Source organism: Oncorhynchus gorbuscha, linkage group LG20, assembly GCF_021184085.1.
Source record: "Oncorhynchus gorbuscha isolate QuinsamMale2020 ecotype Even-year linkage group LG20, OgorEven_v1.0, whole genome shotgun sequence".
Lineage (NCBI taxonomy): Eukaryota > Metazoa > Chordata > Actinopteri > Salmoniformes > Salmonidae > Oncorhynchus > Oncorhynchus gorbuscha.
In genome coordinates, this window is record NC_060192.1 from 43,487,538 (window position 1) to 43,504,714 (window position 17,177).

At 43.9% G+C, this 17,177-nt stretch overlaps 1 protein-coding gene across 1 annotated transcript in view; it reads left to right on the top strand.

Moving 5' to 3' along the window:
• The window catches only part of LOC124007369 (ferroxidase HEPHL1-like), a 77,640-nt gene extending 73,493 nt beyond the window's left edge, over positions 1 to 4,147 (top strand). The window contains 2 exon segments of the mRNA XM_046317871.1: positions 3,925 to 3,958; positions 3,961 to 4,147. Of these exon segments, the coding sequence (XP_046173827.1) occupies positions 3,925 to 3,958; positions 3,961 to 4,121 (195 nt within the window). The 3' untranslated portion in view covers positions 4,122 to 4,147.
• The last annotated feature ends 13,030 nt before the right edge of the window (positions 4,148 to 17,177 follow it).

Genomic DNA, 17,177 nt, shown 5'->3' on the forward strand with positions numbered 1-17,177 from the left:
GGTTCCCAGTTGGAGGCAGCTGAATATCGTTGCCTCTAATCGGGGATCATACTTAGGCCTTTTTCCCACCTGGGATATGTGGTCCTCTGTAGCTCAGTTGGTAGAGCATGGCGCTTGTAACGCCAGGGTAGTGGGTTCAATCCCCGGGACCACCCATACGTAGAATGTATGCACACATGACTGTAAGTCGCTTTGGATAAAAGCTTCTGCTAAATGGCATATATTATGTGGGACATTGTTTCTTATGTGCGCTGCTACTTCACATCCTTACATCTTTGTTGTTTTGATGAGTTTCACTAATGAAAAATTGAATTCAATTAAAAATGTGGAACTCTGTTGACACGGTGTCTAATTATTGATTTATATTATTTGACACATTTTGAACCTTTTCATGTGTCTGAAGGTACAAACTCTGCTGGTCCAAATCAACTATAGGCCTCCGCTGGACAATCGGATGGCTCAGATGACCGCGTCTGTAGTCATAAAAGAAAGCTACAGCAAAGTTGAAACTGTGAGATTTCAAAACGTTTAAAAACCACGACTAGATAAAGACGGTCAACGAATACAGCGAAGAGATGCTGTTTTTATGAGTTAGTTTAAGCTCTTACTCTTTCTCACTGTCAACACTTAGTATTCAACACCTATTCAATAAGCCATTAAAATAAGCGGTCTTCCTATTTCCACTCAACAAGTACTGCAACAGTAATGAACGAGTAGGAAAGTGTAGCTGTCACCATCTTTAGCACTTCCTATTTCCACTCTTTTCTTTTTCTTCTTCTTTTCTTCTTCTTCTTCTTCTTCTTCTTCTTCTTCTTCTTCTTCTTCTTCTTCTTCTTCTTCTTCTTCTTCTTCTTCTTCTTCTTCTTCTTCTTCTTCTTCTCTTCTTCTTCTTCTCTTCTTCTTCTTCTTCTTCTCTTCTTCTTTCTTCTTCTTCTTCTTCTTCTTCTTTCTTCTTCTTCTTCTTCTTCTTCTTCTTCTTCTTCTTCTTCTTCTTCTTCTTCTTCTTCTTCTTCTTCTTCTTCTTCTCCTCTTCTTCTTCCTCTTCCTCTTCTTCTTCTTCTCCTTTTCTTCTCTGTTCATAGGAGTGACAACATGAATTTGTGCACGAGGCCAGAAATAATGCAGTGTGGCTGGTGTTTCACCATCAGCTGGAAGACGGTGTCCCTTTTTGGTCAGTGGAGGAAGGGGAGAGCGGAGGGATGTTGAGAGACTGATCTCAGTCTGCTGCTCTCTCCCTCTACTGAGACTGACCCTCGGTCTGCTGCTCTCTCCCTCTGCTGAGACTGACCCTCAGTCTGCTGCTCTCCCTCTGCAGAGACTGACCCTCAGTCTGCTGCTCTCCCTCTGCTGAGACTGACCTCAGTCTGCTGCTCTCCCTCTGCAGAGACTGACCTCAGTCTGCTGCTCTCCCTCTGCAGAGACTGACCCTCAGTCTGCTGCTCTCCCTCTGCAGAGACTGACCCTCAGTCTGCTGCTCTCCCTCTGCAGAGACTGACCCTCAGTCTGCTGCTCTCTCCCACTGCTGAGACTGACCCTCAGTCTGCTGCTCTCCTCTGCAGAGACTGACCTCAGTCTGCTGCTCTCCCTCTGCAGAGACTGACCCTCAGTCTGCTGCTCTCCCTCTGCAGAGACTGACCCTCAGTCTGCTGCTCTCCCTCTGCAGAGACTGACCCTCAGTCTGCTGCTCTCTCCCACTGCAGAGACTGACCCTCAGTCTGCTGCTCTCTCCCACTGCTGAGACTGACCCTCAGTCTGCTGCTCTCCCTCTGCAGAGACTGACCCTCAGTCTGCTGCTCTCCCTCTGCAGAGACTGACCCTCAGTCTGCTGCTCTCCCTCTGCAGAGACTGACCCTCAGTCTGCTGCTCTCTCCCACTGCTGAGACTGACCCTCAGTCTGCTGCTCTCCCTCTGCAGAGACTGACCCTCAGTCTGCTGCTCTCCCTCTGCAGAGACTGACCCTCAGTCTGCTGCTCTCTCCCACTGCTGAGACTGACCCTCAGTCTGCTGCTCTCCCACTGCTGAGACTGACCCTCAGTCTGCTGCTCTCTCCCTCTGCTGAGACTGACCCTCAGTCTGCTGCTCTCCCACTGCTGAGACTGACCCTCAGTCTGCTGCTCTCCCTCTGCAGAGACTGACCTTCAGATGCAGGCAGTAAAATAAAAATAAACAACTATTTAAATGTCATTCAGCAGTGCCTCATAAGTAATACAACAACAGATCTATTACCAGTGTGATCATGTAGTCTACCTCAAATGTTTAAATATATACTAAATATATATATATACTTAAATATAACAAAAGTATAAACGCAACATACAACAATTTCAAAGATTTTACTGAGTTAAAGTACATATGAGGAAACCAGTCAATTCAAATAAATAAATTAGCTTCTAATCTATGGATACCACATGATTGGGCAGTGGCGCCGTCATGGGTGGGGCTGGGAGGGCATAGACCCACCCACTGGGGAGACAGGCCCACCCACTGGGGAGACAGGCCCACCCAGTAGGGAGACAGGCCCACCCACTGGGGAGACAGGCCCACCCAGTAGGGAGACAGGCCAGTAGGGAGACACCCAGTAGGGAGACAGGCCCACCCAGTAGGGAGACAGGCCCACCCAGTAGGGAGACAGGCCCACCCACTAGGGAGACAGGCCCACCCACTGGGGAGACAGGCCCACCCACTAGGGAGACAGGCCCACCCACTAGGGAGACAGGCCCACCCACTAGGGAGACAGGCCCACCCACTAGGGAGACTCCAGCCAATCAGAATGAGGTTTTTTTTTCAGAATGAGTTTTTCCCCACAAAAAGGCTTTTTTACAGACAGAAATACTCCTCAGTTACATCAGCTTGTCCAGGTGGCTGGTCTCAGACGATCCTTCAATTGAAGAAGCCGGATGTGGAGGTCCTCAGTTGGCGTGGTTACACGTGGTCTGTGGTTATGAGGTCAGTTGGACTTGCTGCCAAATTCTCTAAAACGATGTTGGAGACGGCTTAATGTAGAGAAATTAAATGAAATGAAATTCTCTGGCAACAACTCTGGTGGACATTCCTGCAGTCAGCGTGCCAATTGCACACTCCATCAAAATATTTGACACATCTGTGGCATTGTGTTGTGTGACTAAACTGCACATTTTAGAGTGGCCTTTTATTGTCCCCAGCACAAGGTGCACCTGTGTAATGATCATGCTGTTTAATCATCTTATTGATATGCCACACCTGTCAGAGTGGATGGATTATCTTGGAAAAGGAGAAATGCTCACTAACAGGGATGTAAACTAATTTGTGCACAACAGTTGAAAGAAATCAGCTTTTTGTGTGTATGGAACATTTCTGGGATCTTTTACTTTTCAGCTCATGAAACATGGAACCAACATTTTACATGTTGCCTTTATATTTCTGTTCAGTTTACAGAAATATAAACAGTACAGACAGTATCAGTCAAAAGTTTGGACACTCATTCAAGGGTTTTTCTTAATTTGGACAACTTTACACATTGTAGAATAATAGTGAAGACATAAACACTATGACAGAACACACATGGAATCATGTAGTAACCAAAAAAAGTGTTGAAGAATCTAAAATATATTTTGATTTGTTTAAAGTAGCCACCCTTTTGCCTTGAAGACAGCTTTGCACATTCTTGGCAAATATACCATGCCGTTATAGGGAAATCATGCACACTCTAGAATGCCCTTCAAGCCAATCAGAAAGGATTATTCAACAATGCCATGGTATAAATATATATGATCCTCAGACCGACAATGTGGATTTGTTTGAAGTACTCCCCTCGCTCTCCCCTGGTGTCTGTGTGTGTGTGTGTGTGTGTGTGTGTGTGTGTGTGTGTGTGTGTGTGTGTGTGTGTGTGTGTGTGTGTGTGTGTGTGTGTGTGTGTGTGTGTGTGTGTGTGTGTGTGTGTGTCAGACGGACAGTGTGCACCGCGCGGATGTGTTTGACCTGTTCCGGGGACGTTTCAGACGGTCGAGATGACTGCAGGGAACCCTGGGACATGGCTGTTGCACTGCCACGTTGCCGACCACATCCACGCTGGAATGGAGACTACTTTCACCATCACGGGTAACCATGGAGACCACCTTCAGCATCACAGGACCCATACCTAGACCTAACCTCTTGAAACCAAGACCGTGTGTGTGTCGGTGTGACAGACAGAAAGTGACAGACAGAAAGTGACAGCCAGAGAGTGACAGCCAGAGAGTGACAGCCGAGTGACAGCCAGAGAGTGAGAGAGTGACAGAGAGAGACAGAGTGACAGACAGTGAGAGTGACAGACAGAGAGTGACAGCCAGTGACAGCCAGAGAGAGAGTGACAGACAGAGAGTGACACAGTGACAGAGAGAGTGACAGACAGAGAGAGAGTGACAGACAGACAGAAAGTGACAGAGTGACAGACAGAGAGTGACAGACAGAGAGTGACAGACAGAGACAGAGACAGACAGACAGAGAGTGACAGACAGAGACTGTGACAGACAGAGTGTGACAGTCTGAACCAGTCACAGATTGAAAACATCACATGGTGACAGACAGAATGACTAGACATTAATAAACATAACCAGATTAGAATGACTAGTCATGACTAAACAGACCAGATTAGAATGACTAGGCATTAATAAACATAACCAGATTAGAATGACAGACATTAATAAACATAACCAGATTAGAAGAGTCATGACACAGACAGAGTGACACAGACAGAGACATTAATAAACATTAACCACATGAATAAACACAGACAGACATGTGACACAGACAGAATGACTAGACACAGACAGAGAATTACTAGACACAGACAGAGAATGACTAGACAGAGAGATTAGAATGTGACACAGATTAGAATGACTAGACATTAATAAACACAGATTAGAATGACTAGACATGAATAAACACAGATTAGAATGACTGACATTAATAAACATAACAGATTAGAATGACTAGTCATGACTAAACATGAACAGATTAGAATGACATTAATAAACAGAGATTAGAATGACAGACTGTTAGAATGACTAGACATTAATAAACATTAAACATTTGACTCTAACATCACATCAGTCATTAATCATTTGTTTATCTAGACATTTATTCCAGAGAAAACATCACATTGGTGAGTAGGCATGAATAAACATGAACCAGATGAATAAACATGAACCAGATGAATAAACATGAAACCAGATTAGAATGACTAGTCATGAATAAACATGAATCAGATTAGAATGACTAGTCATGAATAAACATGAACCAGATTAGAATGGCTAGTCATGAATAAACATGAACCAGATTAGAATAACTAGACATGAACCACATTAAACTTGTTTCTCAGAATTACTAGACATTAATAAACATTAACCACCTAGACATGAATAAACATCAGATTAGAATCCTATAGAATAAACACCTGGTGAACTGGAGGTTCCATCAGATTAGAATGACCACATCAGATTAGAATGACTAGACATGCCACTAGAATTACTGACCCTTCTCCACTAGACTACTCTGTACTGCCACTATTACTGTGACTACTCTGTGTGTGTGTGTGTGCGTGCGTGTGTGCGTGCGTGCGTACGTGTGCGTGTGTTCATAATGCATTATCAGTCAATGTAATCAGCTATCAAACCAATCAGTCCTACAATAGATAAAATGATGATGAATGACAGATCCATATTACACAGCTTCACCATCCAGTCATCCCATGTTACAGCTTTATCATAGAATTAGGAAGTAGAATCCTAGAATGGACATGAACCTTCTTATGATGGCATAAAAGGTCAGCCATGTTGGTCAGGGAGATGATGCCAGTGCTGTTATAATTTGTAAAGCAATGAATGTGAAGAATTTGCATTGTACAAGTATTCAGACCCCTTGACTTTTTTCCACCAAAACATTTTTACGTTACAGACTTGTTCTTAAGTTGATTAAATTGTTTTTTTCTTTCCCCTCATTAATCTACACACCATGCCTCATAATGACAAAGCAAAATCTGTTTTTTAGGAATGTTTGCAAATGTAAATAAAATAAAACATACATTTCAGATTTATACATTTACAAAAGTTTAACACTTTAAAAAAATAAAACTTTTAAAAAATAAAACTGAAATATTACGTTTACATAAGTTTTCAGACCCTTTCCTCAGTACTTTGTTGAAGCACTTTTGGCAGCGATTACAGCCTTAAGTCTTCTTGGGAATGACTCTACAAGCTTGGCACATCTGTATTTGGGGAGTTTCTCCCATTCTTCTCTGCAGATCCTCTCAAGCTCTGTCAGGTTGGATGGGGAGCGTCGCTGCACAGCTATTCTCAGATGTTTGATCGGGGTTGGAAGTCTGGGCCACTCAAGGACATTCAGAAACTTGTCCCGAAGCCACTCCTGCGTTGTCTTGGCTGTGTGCTTAGGGTCGTTGTCCTGTTGGAAGGTGAACCTTCGCCCCAGTCTGAAGTCCTGAGCGCTCTGGAGCAGGTTTTCATCAAGGATCTCTGTACTTTTCTTCGTTAATCATTCCCTCGATCCTGACTAGTCTCCCAGTCCCTGTTGCTGAAAAACATCCACTCAGCATGATGCTGCCTCCATCATGCTTCACTGTAGGGATGGTGCCAGGTTTCCTCCAGACGTGACGCTTGCTATTCAGGCCAAAGAGTTCAATCTTGGTTGCATCAGACCAGAGAATCTTGTTTCTTTAGTCCTTCAACTGCCTTTTGGCAAACTCCAACTCTGTCTGGCCACTCTATCATAAAGGCCTGATTGGTGGAGTGCTGCAGAGATGGTTATCCTTCTGGAAGGTTCTGCCATCACCACAGAGGAACTCTGGAGCTCTGTCAGAGTGACCATGGGATTTTCGTCACCTCCCTGACCAAGGCTCTTGTCCCCCCCCCCCCCATTACTCAGTTTGGCCGAGCAGCCAACTCAAGGAAGAGTTTTGGTGGTTCCAAACTTCTTCCATTTAAGAATGATGGAGGCCACTGTGTTCTTGGGGACCTTCAATGTTTTGGTACCCTTCCCCAGATCTGTGCCGCGACACAATCCTGTCTTGTCGCTCTACGGACAATTCCTTCGACCTCGTGGCTTGGTTTTTGCTCTGACATGCATTGTCAACTGTGGGACCTTATATAGACAGGTGTGTGCCTTTCCAAATCATGTCCAATCAATTGAATTTACCACAGGTGTACTCCAATCAAGTTGTAGAAACATCTCAAGGATGATCAATGGAAACAGGATGGACCTGAGCTCAATTCCGAGTCTCATAGCAAAGGGTCTGAATACTAATGTAAATAATGTATTTTATGTTTTTTATTTTTAATATATTTGCAAACACCTAAAAACCTTTATCAATTTTAGAATAGGGCTGTAATGTAAAATAAAATTGGAAAAAGTGAAAGGGTCTGAATACTTTCTGAATGCACTGCATTTGTTAGCGCGCTAGCTAGCCATTTGTACAGGAATGATTCCATTAACTGTATGTGTTAGCACGCTAGCTAACCATTTGTACAGGAATGATTCCATTAACTGTATGTGTTAGCTCGCTAGCTAACCATTTGTACAGGAATGATTCCATTAACTGTATGTGTTAGCACGCTAGCTAACCATTTGTACAGGAATGATTCCATTAACTGTATGTGTTAGCTCGCTAGCTAACCATTTGTACAGGAATGATTCCATTAACTGTATGTGTTAGCGCGCTAGCTAGCCAGTTGTACAGGAATGATTCCATTAACTGTATGTGTTAGCGCGCTAGCTAACCATTTGTTCAGGAATGATTCCATTAACTGTATGTGTTAGCTCGCTAGCTAACCATTTGTACAGGAATGATTCCATTAACTGTATGTGTTAGCTCGCTAGCTAACCATTTGTACAGGAATGATTCCATTAACTGTATGTGTTAGCTCGCTAGCTAACCATTTGTACAGGAATGATTCCATTAACTGTATGTGTTAGCACGCTAGCTAACCATTTGTATAGGAATGATTCCATTAACTGTATGTGTTAGCTCGCTAGCTAGCCAGTTGTATAGGAATGATTCCATTAACTGTATGTGTTAGCGCGCTAGCTAGCCAGTTGTATAGGAATGATTCCATTAACTGTATGTGTTAGCGCGCTAGCTAGCCAGTTGTACAGGAATGATTCCATTAACTGTATGTGTTAGCGCGCTAGCTAGCCAGTTGTATAGGAATGATTCCATTAACTGTATGTGTTAGCGCGCTAGCTAGCCAGTTGTATAGGAATGATTCCATTAACTGTATGTGTTAGCGCGCTAGCTAGCCAGTTGTACAATAATGATTCCATTAACTGTATGTGTTAGCACGCTAGCTAACCATTTGTACAGGAATGATTCCATTAACTGTATGTGTTAACTGCCAATACTCACGCCAAACCATTTGTACAGGAATGATTCCATTAACTGTGATGTGTTAGCACGTAGTATTATAACCATTTGATTACAGGAATGATTCCATTAACTGTATGTGTTTACATATATTTTAGCCAGTTGTACAGAGAATGATTCCATTAACTGTATGTGTTGACTAGCTAGCCAGTTGTATAGGAATGATTCCATTAACTGTTATGTGTTAAAATCAAGATTATGCTACTGCCATTACATTACAATTAGAAGGAATGATTCCTGATTAACTGTATTTTAGCGCATTCTGGAACTTTGAGGGCTAGCCAGTCTGTACAGGAATGATTCCATTAACATTCTATGTGTTAGAACCTGTCTAACCATTTGTCCAAACTTGAATGATTCCATTAACTGTATGTCCTTAGCACGAAATAGAATGTAACCATTTGTACAGGAATGATTTTGTTTAAATCTGTACAATAAAAACTGTTAGATAACGCTAGCTAATGTTTCAATGTTGAGTTTGTATTAAAAGTTTATTTTTTATTTTTTATTTCACCTTTATTTAACCAGGTAGGCTATTGAGAATGATTCCATTAACTGTACCTGGCCAAGATAAAGCATAGCAGTGTGAACAGACTAACACAGTTGTATAGTAAATGATTCCAATTAACTGTATGTGTTATATTGCAGATTAACACTGGAGTGATAAATGCTAGCTGCAAAAGAGCAGAAAAGTAAATAATGGTGCAAATAGGAATGATTCCATTAACTGTATGTGTAAATGCGCTAGCTAGCCAGTTGTACAATAATGATTCCATTAACTGTATGTGATAGAGGTAGCTGAAAAGCCAGTTGTATAGGAATGATTCCATTAACTGCATGTGTTAGCTGCTCAGATAGTTGATGTTTGTTATAGGAATGATTCCATTAACTGTATGTGTTAGCCATTCGTTCCAGTCACAGGCAGCAGAGTTGTACAATAGGTGATTCCATTAACTGTATGTGTTACACCTGCTGGAGCTAGCCAGTTGTATGGGAATGATTCCATTAACTGTAATAACCTGAGCAACAGTATAGCATATTGACATTTGATAGAGAATGATTCCATAATAACAGGTGTTGAATTGGGAAAGCTAGCTAAAACAGTGGGTGAGAGGAATGATTCCATAACAACGTATGCTAGGAGTTAACTGCCAATACTCACGCCAACATTCCATTCAATCAACCAGGGTCAATCCACAGCCTGACACTGGCTGAAATAAGTTGTTGATAGGAGTTAGACAAGGCGGATTGCAGGAGGCGGATTGCAGGAGAGTATTTGGAAGCTTAGGTTTAGCAAAATATTGTATTATATACCACTTACAGATTTCCAAAAAAAACAACAATTAATACATTTATGTTCTCTTTACATATATTTTAGAGGCTAGTTATACAGAGAATTGGTATGCAGGAGGCGGATTGCAGGAAAACCTGTAAACTGTTTTAGGTTGACAGAAAAATATCTAAAATTACACAATTTCTGATATATCAGGATGCCTTACGCCATTTATGTTCCTGCATAATTAAAATCAAGATTATGCCTCTACTGCCATTACATTACAATTAGAAGTACTTTTGATTTCTCCCTGACCAACATGGCTGCCATTTTAACCTAACCATTCTGGAACTTTGAGACTATAGGTGGTAACCATAGTAACCCTCAAATCAAATCAAATCAAATCAAATTTGGTTTTATTCCCCAAGTCATTCTAACTGTTCAATAGTCTAAAACTTCAAAGAACAAACAATGCAGGTCTACTGAAAATACTAGAAAGTCCAAACTTGAATATATACTGCTGCTCTGTTTGATTGGTTGTTCTGTTTGTCCTTTGCAACAGAAGAGGAAATAGAATGTAAAAATGACTACATGTACAGTTGAAACTGGAGCAGCAGCACCAAATATATTTTGTTTAAATCTGTGTACAATAAAAACTGCTTCGATAACGTACAATAATGTTTCAATGTTGAGTTTGTTCAAATGTTCATAAATGACCAGCATTTATAAAAGGCAGAACAGTTGAAACTGGAAACACCAGGTGGACTGTAATAAGTCCCATGTCAAGACTGGGACATGGTCCTAGGGTAACCATGGTAACCCTAACAGCATGGCCAGGTGGACTGGGGATAGGTGGTAACCATGGTCACCCTGGGGCATGGTTCTAGGGCTAACACCAAGGCTATAGGTGGTAACCAGAGAATTAACCTAACTTAGATTAACGCTAACACCCAAGGTTATAGGTGGTAACCAGATAAACAAACTAACCCTAGCCCCCGGACCCCATAGGTTATAGGTGCATAAATATGGTAGGCTGAGACAGGAGGGGTAGTAAAGCGGACCCCAAGGCTATAGGTGGTAACCATGGTAACCCTAACCGGTAGTAAGCTAACCCCAAGGCTATAGGTGGTAACCATGGTAACCCTAACCGGTAGTAACGCTAACCCCAAGGCTATAGGTGGTAACCATGGTAACCCTAACCGGTAGTAACGCGAACCCCAAGCCTATAGGTGGTAACCCTAACCGGTAGTAACGCTAACCCCAAGGCTATAGGTGGTAACCATGGTAACCCTAACCGGTAGTAACGCTAACCCCAAGGCTATAGGTGGTAACCATGGTAACCCTAACCGGTAGTAACGCTAACCCGTTGTTGCCTCTTGACGTTTCCACTTCACAATAACATCACTTACAGTCGACCGGGGGGGGCAGATCTAGCAGGGCAGAAATGTGACGAACTGACTTGTTGGAAAGGTGGCATCCTATGACGGTGACACTCTGAAAGTCACCGAGCTCTTCAGTGAGGCCCATTCTACTGCCAATGTTTGTCTATGGAGATTGCATCGCTGTTAACTAGATTTTTTTTTAGACAGCCTTTTTAGGCCCTAACACATGTTTATTAGGATCAACTTCGATTCCTGCGGTGAATTATTTTAAAGTGTGGGAGAAAGATGTACATATAGGGAGGAACATAATGCTGTAACACAAGAGAAAGATGTACATATAGGGAGGAACATAATACTGTAACACAAGAGAAAGATACACTTAGAGTTCATTTGCCATTCTGGTAAAATGCATTGTCTATTGTATAGGACAGGAGGCCAGAGTAAGGCCATGAGAGCATAGGACAGCTGGACATACCAAGGTCAGAGGGACACACAAAGGAGAGGGTCAGCTAAATGACCAACTGATGGACTATAGACATAGGACATATATTTTTAGGACATGAAGATGCTGAAGGAATGTCAGAAGAGACACATAGTCTACGAGTCCTAATAAGGACAGACATACCAAAGAACACACCAGGCTGAACGTAAGGGGGCCCATAGCATAAGATGGGCATGTATTATTTTTGGGACATGAAGAGGTCCTGTCACCATTATAAAAATATAAAAAACTATTACAATAATGAGATGTATCCACCAATCCAAAGAAAGGATAGGCGGGACCACCAGACAGAACACCAGTCCACCAATAAGGATAGGCGGGACCACCAGACAGAACACCAGTCCACCAATAAGGATAGGCGGGACCACCAGACAGAACACCAGTCCACCAATAAGGATAGGCGGGACCACAAGACAGAACACCAGTCCACCAATAAGGATAGGCGGGACCACCAGACAGAACACCAGTCCACCAATAAGGATAGGCGGGACCACCAGACAGAACACCAGTCCACCAATAAGGCTGTACCTGTGAAGGTGGGTGGATGGGGAAGGGGTGTGTTATCTGTGAAGGTGGGTGGATGGGGAAGGGGTGTGTTATCTGTGAAGGTGGGTCTAGAGTGATGTGTAGCCTGCTATAAGGTCACATTGGTCTAGAGTGATGTGTAGCCTGCTATGAGGTCACATTGGTCTAGAGTGATGTATAGCCTGCTATGAGGTCACATTGGTCTAGAGTGATGTGTAGCCTGCTATGAGGTCACATTGGTCTAGAGTGATGTGTAGCCTGCTATAAGGTCACATTGGTCTAGAGTGATGTGCAGTCTGCTGTAAGGTCACATTGGTCTAGAGACATTGGTCTAGAGTGATGTGTAGCCTGCTATAAGGTCACATTGGTCTAGAGTGATGTGTAGCCTGCTATAAGGTCACATTGGTCTAGAGTGATGTGTAGCCTGCTATAAGGTCACATTGGTCTAGAGTGATGTGTAGCCTGCTGAGGTCACATTAGTCTAGAGTGATGTGCAGCCTGCTATAAGGTCACATTGGTCAGTGATTGTAGTCTGAGGTCACATTGGTCTAGAGTGATGTGTAGCCTGCTATAAGGTCACATTGGTCTAGAGTGATGTGTAGCCTGCTATAAGGTCACATTGGTCTAGAGTGATGTGTAGCCTGCTATAAGGTCACATTGGTCTAGACTAGAGTGATGTGTAGCCTGCTATAAGGTCACATTGGTCTAGAGTGATGTGCAGTCTGCTGTAAGGTCACATTGGTCTAGAGTGATGTGCAGTCTGCTGTAAGGTCACATTGGTCTAGAGTGATGTGTAGCCTGCTATAAGGTCACATTGGTCTAGAGTGATGTGCAGCCTGCTATAAGGTCACATTGGTCTAGAGTGATGTGTAGCCTGCTATAAGGTCACATTGGTCTAGAGTGATGTGCAGTCTGCTGTAAGGTCACATTGGTCTAGAGTGATGTGTAGCCTGCTATAAGGTCACATTGGTCTAGAGTGATGTGTAGCCTGCTATAAGGTCACATTGGTCTAGAGTGATGTGTAGCCTGCTATAAGGTCACATTGGTCTAGAGTGATGTGTAGCCTGCTATACAGTCACATTGGTCTAGAGCGATGTGTAGCCTGCTATAAGTTAGCAGGGTAAGTAGCAGGGTCTCTAACATAACCAAGTCAGGTTCTGTCCGGTTGACTAACCGGTCCTAAATATGACTGAGAGATGTTAGGCCCTCCTCAGGTTTAATGCTGGCATCGCCAGAGAGAGGCCAAGAGACCCTGGGGCCGGTGGTCTGAGTCTAGCCTGCCTGCCTGCCTGAGAGAGAGAGAGAGAGAGAGAGAGAGAGAGAGAGAGAGAGAGAGAGAGAGAGAGAGAGAGAGAGAGAGAGAGAGAGAGAGAGAGAGAGAGAGAACTCTGCCCTTGAGTTGCATTCCCATGCAACACTAGACTGATAGCTAATAGTGAAAAAACATCATCACAGCGGGCTCAAGCACAATAATAACTGCACACGGTGGTCATGTTTCTACGTTCATCAGCCAACAAAGCCTCTTATCCTAGGGAAGACCAGCAGTCTGCGATGCAACAACCAGAGCCAGGTGTTCAACAGAGAGAGATGGAAGAGCCTCTTCAGCACATTGGGACCAAGTCTCAATCTACAAGATCAAGGTCATCAAAACAGTCAAGCAGATCCTCAACGGCGAGTTCTGCAGCCATCAAAGCATGCGCCAAGGAGGACGCAGCACGCGCACAAGTCTCTTATGCTGAGAAGGAAGCTTCTGTGATGAAACAAAAGGCAGAAATAGAGGCCAGCTCGTTGAAGCAAAAAGCTGACCTCGAGGCAAGTTTATATGTTCTCCAAGTTGAGAGAGCAGCTGCTGCTGCGTTGGCTGAAGCTGCAGCCTTTGAAGAAGTTGTAGGATCAGAACGCAGAGAGCTTCGCAAAGAACTAGACACAGGGACACAGCCCTTAAGTCCAGTCCAACGTACATGTGAGTATGTGCAACAACATGCTAGGCCCTACTTAGTTGAACTTCCATTTGAAGTGGAGAAACAAGAGCTTAGTGTTGACCCAGCTACATGCCATAATAATCCAGAAAGTAGCAAACAACAGAACATGAGCAGAGACTCTCAAAAGAAATGAACAGCAGCATGGTGGAAATTGAATGCAAGCCCACTTCCAGTCACACACACACAACTTCCCTGAGTCACAAGTGGCACCAGACCTCACCAAGTACCTCCTACGACGTGAGATGGTGAGTTCCGGACTCCTGAAGTTTGATGAAAATGATTGGGCATGGAAAGCATCCTTTCTCAATGCGACCAGAGAATTTATCAGCCAGGGAAGAGTTAGATCTAATTACCAAGTGGCTAGGGGCAGAGTCGTCTGAGCAAGCAAACATAATTAGATCTGTCCATATTTTCAACGCAACAGCAGGGCTTAACATGGTTGTCCAAGATGGCGTAGCAGTAACTCGTCCTGTCGTATCGTCTCTCTGTAAATATCGTCTCTTTTTCATTTTAGATATTTTTTTCTTATTTTTTTCTTCGCATATCTTTAAAAACATTTTGCTAAACCTAAGCTTCCAAATACTCTTCTGCAACCCGCCAATATAGCTACTTTTCCTAAAGTATTTATATTTACTTCGAAACCGGAACCCTTCAACTGAAGCTAGCCAGCTATGCTAGCGGTCTTCAGCTAACCGGTCATCAGCTAACCTTTAGCTCGGAAAGCTCTCGCCAGTTCGAACAACGCGACGCTAACCAGAGCATAACGGACCTATTTAATTTTTTACCCCCGGATTCCCACCACAAACGGAACATTCTTCAGCTGGATCTTCATAACTAGCTATCGAGCTAAACAGCAACCCTGGTTGATTACTCCTGGCTAGCGTTTCCACCCACGTAGCTTGAAGCTAGCCCGGCCAGAGCTCCTAGCATACTCCTGGGCTACAATACCTGGACCTACGACCGGTCTATCAATATCACTGCATGAAGAGGAATAAACAGACTCACCCTATCACAACGTCCTCCAAAGGCTAACTCTCTAGCCCTCGCTATCTCCTTGCTTGCTAACTCGGCATGCTAACTGCTAGCTTGTTTAGCCCAGGTCCGCTAACTACTACCTTGTTTACCCCGGCCTGCTAATCTGTTAGCTTGTTAGCTCAGGCCTGCTAACCGTCTGCATCGCCGCATCCCAAACACGCAGTGGCCCATATGTACTTTCTATCTCTTCCCGATTTAAAAAAAAATTGTTTATACCTTCCGGAAACCTGCCTCACCCAATGTGATACGGAATCGCTATTATCTTTATTTTTAGAACACACTCAAGAACCTCCAGAAGCTATCCAGCTAGCTAGCTACAAGCTACTTAGTCATTGTTATTTTTTAACCTGGATAACACTCGCCAGTCCAGCCCCCCTGCCCCATCGACCGCTGCCCCCTGGACTCTGATCATTTGGCTACATAGCTGATGCACGCTGGACTGTCCATTAATCACGGTACTCCATTTTGCTTGTTTGTTTTATCTGTCGGCCCCGTTGCCTAGTCAATGCCATTTTACCTGCTGTTGTTATGCTCGCTGATTAGCTGTTGTCTCACCCACTGTTTTAGCTAGCTCTCCCAATTCAACACCTGCGATTACTGTATGCATCGCTGTATGTCTCTCTCAAATGTCAATATGCCTTGTATACTGTTGCTCAGGTTAGTTATCATTGTTTTAGTTCACTATGGAGCCCCTAGTCCCACTCCTCATATCCCTGATACCTCCTTTGTCCCACCTCCCACATATGCGGTGACCTCACCCATTACAACCAGCATGTCCAGAGATAAAACCTCTCTCATCATCACCCAGTGCCTGGGCTTACCTCCGCCATACCCGCACCCCGCCATACCCCTGTCTGCGCATTATGCCCTGAATATATTCTACCATGCCCAGAAACCTGCTCCTCTAATTCTCTGTCCCCAACGCTCTAGGCGACCAGTTTTGATAGCCCTTAGCCGCACCCTCATACTACACCTTCTCTGTTCCGCGGGTGATGTGGAGGTAAACCCAGGCCCTGCATGTCCCCAGGCACCCTCATTTGTTGACTTCTGTGATCTAAAAAGCTTTGGTTTCATGCATGTCAACATCAGAAGCCTCCCCCCTAAGTTTGCTTTACTCACTGCTTTAGCACACTCTGCTAACCCTGATGTCCTCGCCGTGTCTGAATCTTGGCTCAGGAAGGCCACCAAAAATTCAGAGATTTCCATACCCAACTATAACATCTTCCGTCAAGATAGAACTGCTAAAGGGGGAGGAGTTGCAGTCTACTGCAGAGATAGCCTGCAAAGTAATGTCATACTTTCCAGGTCTATACCCAAACAGTTCGAACTACTAATTCTGAAAATTACTCTCTCCAGAAATAAGTCTCTCACTGTTGCCGCCTGCTACCGACCCCCCTCTGCTCCCAGCTGTGCCCTGGACACCATTTGTGAATTGATTGCCCCCCATCTAGCTTCAGAGTTTGTTCTGTTAGGTGACCTAAACTGGGATATGCTTAACACCCCGGCAGTCCTACAATCTAAGCTAGATGCTCTCAATCTCACACAAATCATCAAGGAACCCACCAGGTACAACCCTAACTCTGTAAACAAGGGCACCCTCATAGACGTCATCCTGACCAACTGGCCCTCCAAATACACCTCCGCTGTCTTCAACCAGGATCTCAGCAACCACTGCCTCATTGCCTGTATCCGCTACGGTGCCGCAGTCAAACGACCACCCCTCATCACTGTCAAACTCTCCCTAAAACACTTCTGTGAGCAGGCCTTTCTAATCAACCTGGCCCGGGTATCCTGGAAAGACATTGACCTCATCCCGTCAGTTGAGGATGCCTGGTCATTCTTTAAGAGTAACTTCCTCACCATTTTAGATAAGCATGCTCCGTTCAAAAAATGCAGAACTAAGAACAGATACAGCCCTTGGTTCACTCCAGACCTGACTGTCCTCGACCAGCACAAAAACATCCTGTGGCGGACTGCAATAACATCGAACAGTCCCCGCGATATGCAACTGATATGCAACTGAGCTTCAATGCCATACAACACTCCTTCCGTGGCCTCCAACTGCTCTTAAACGCTAGTAAAACAA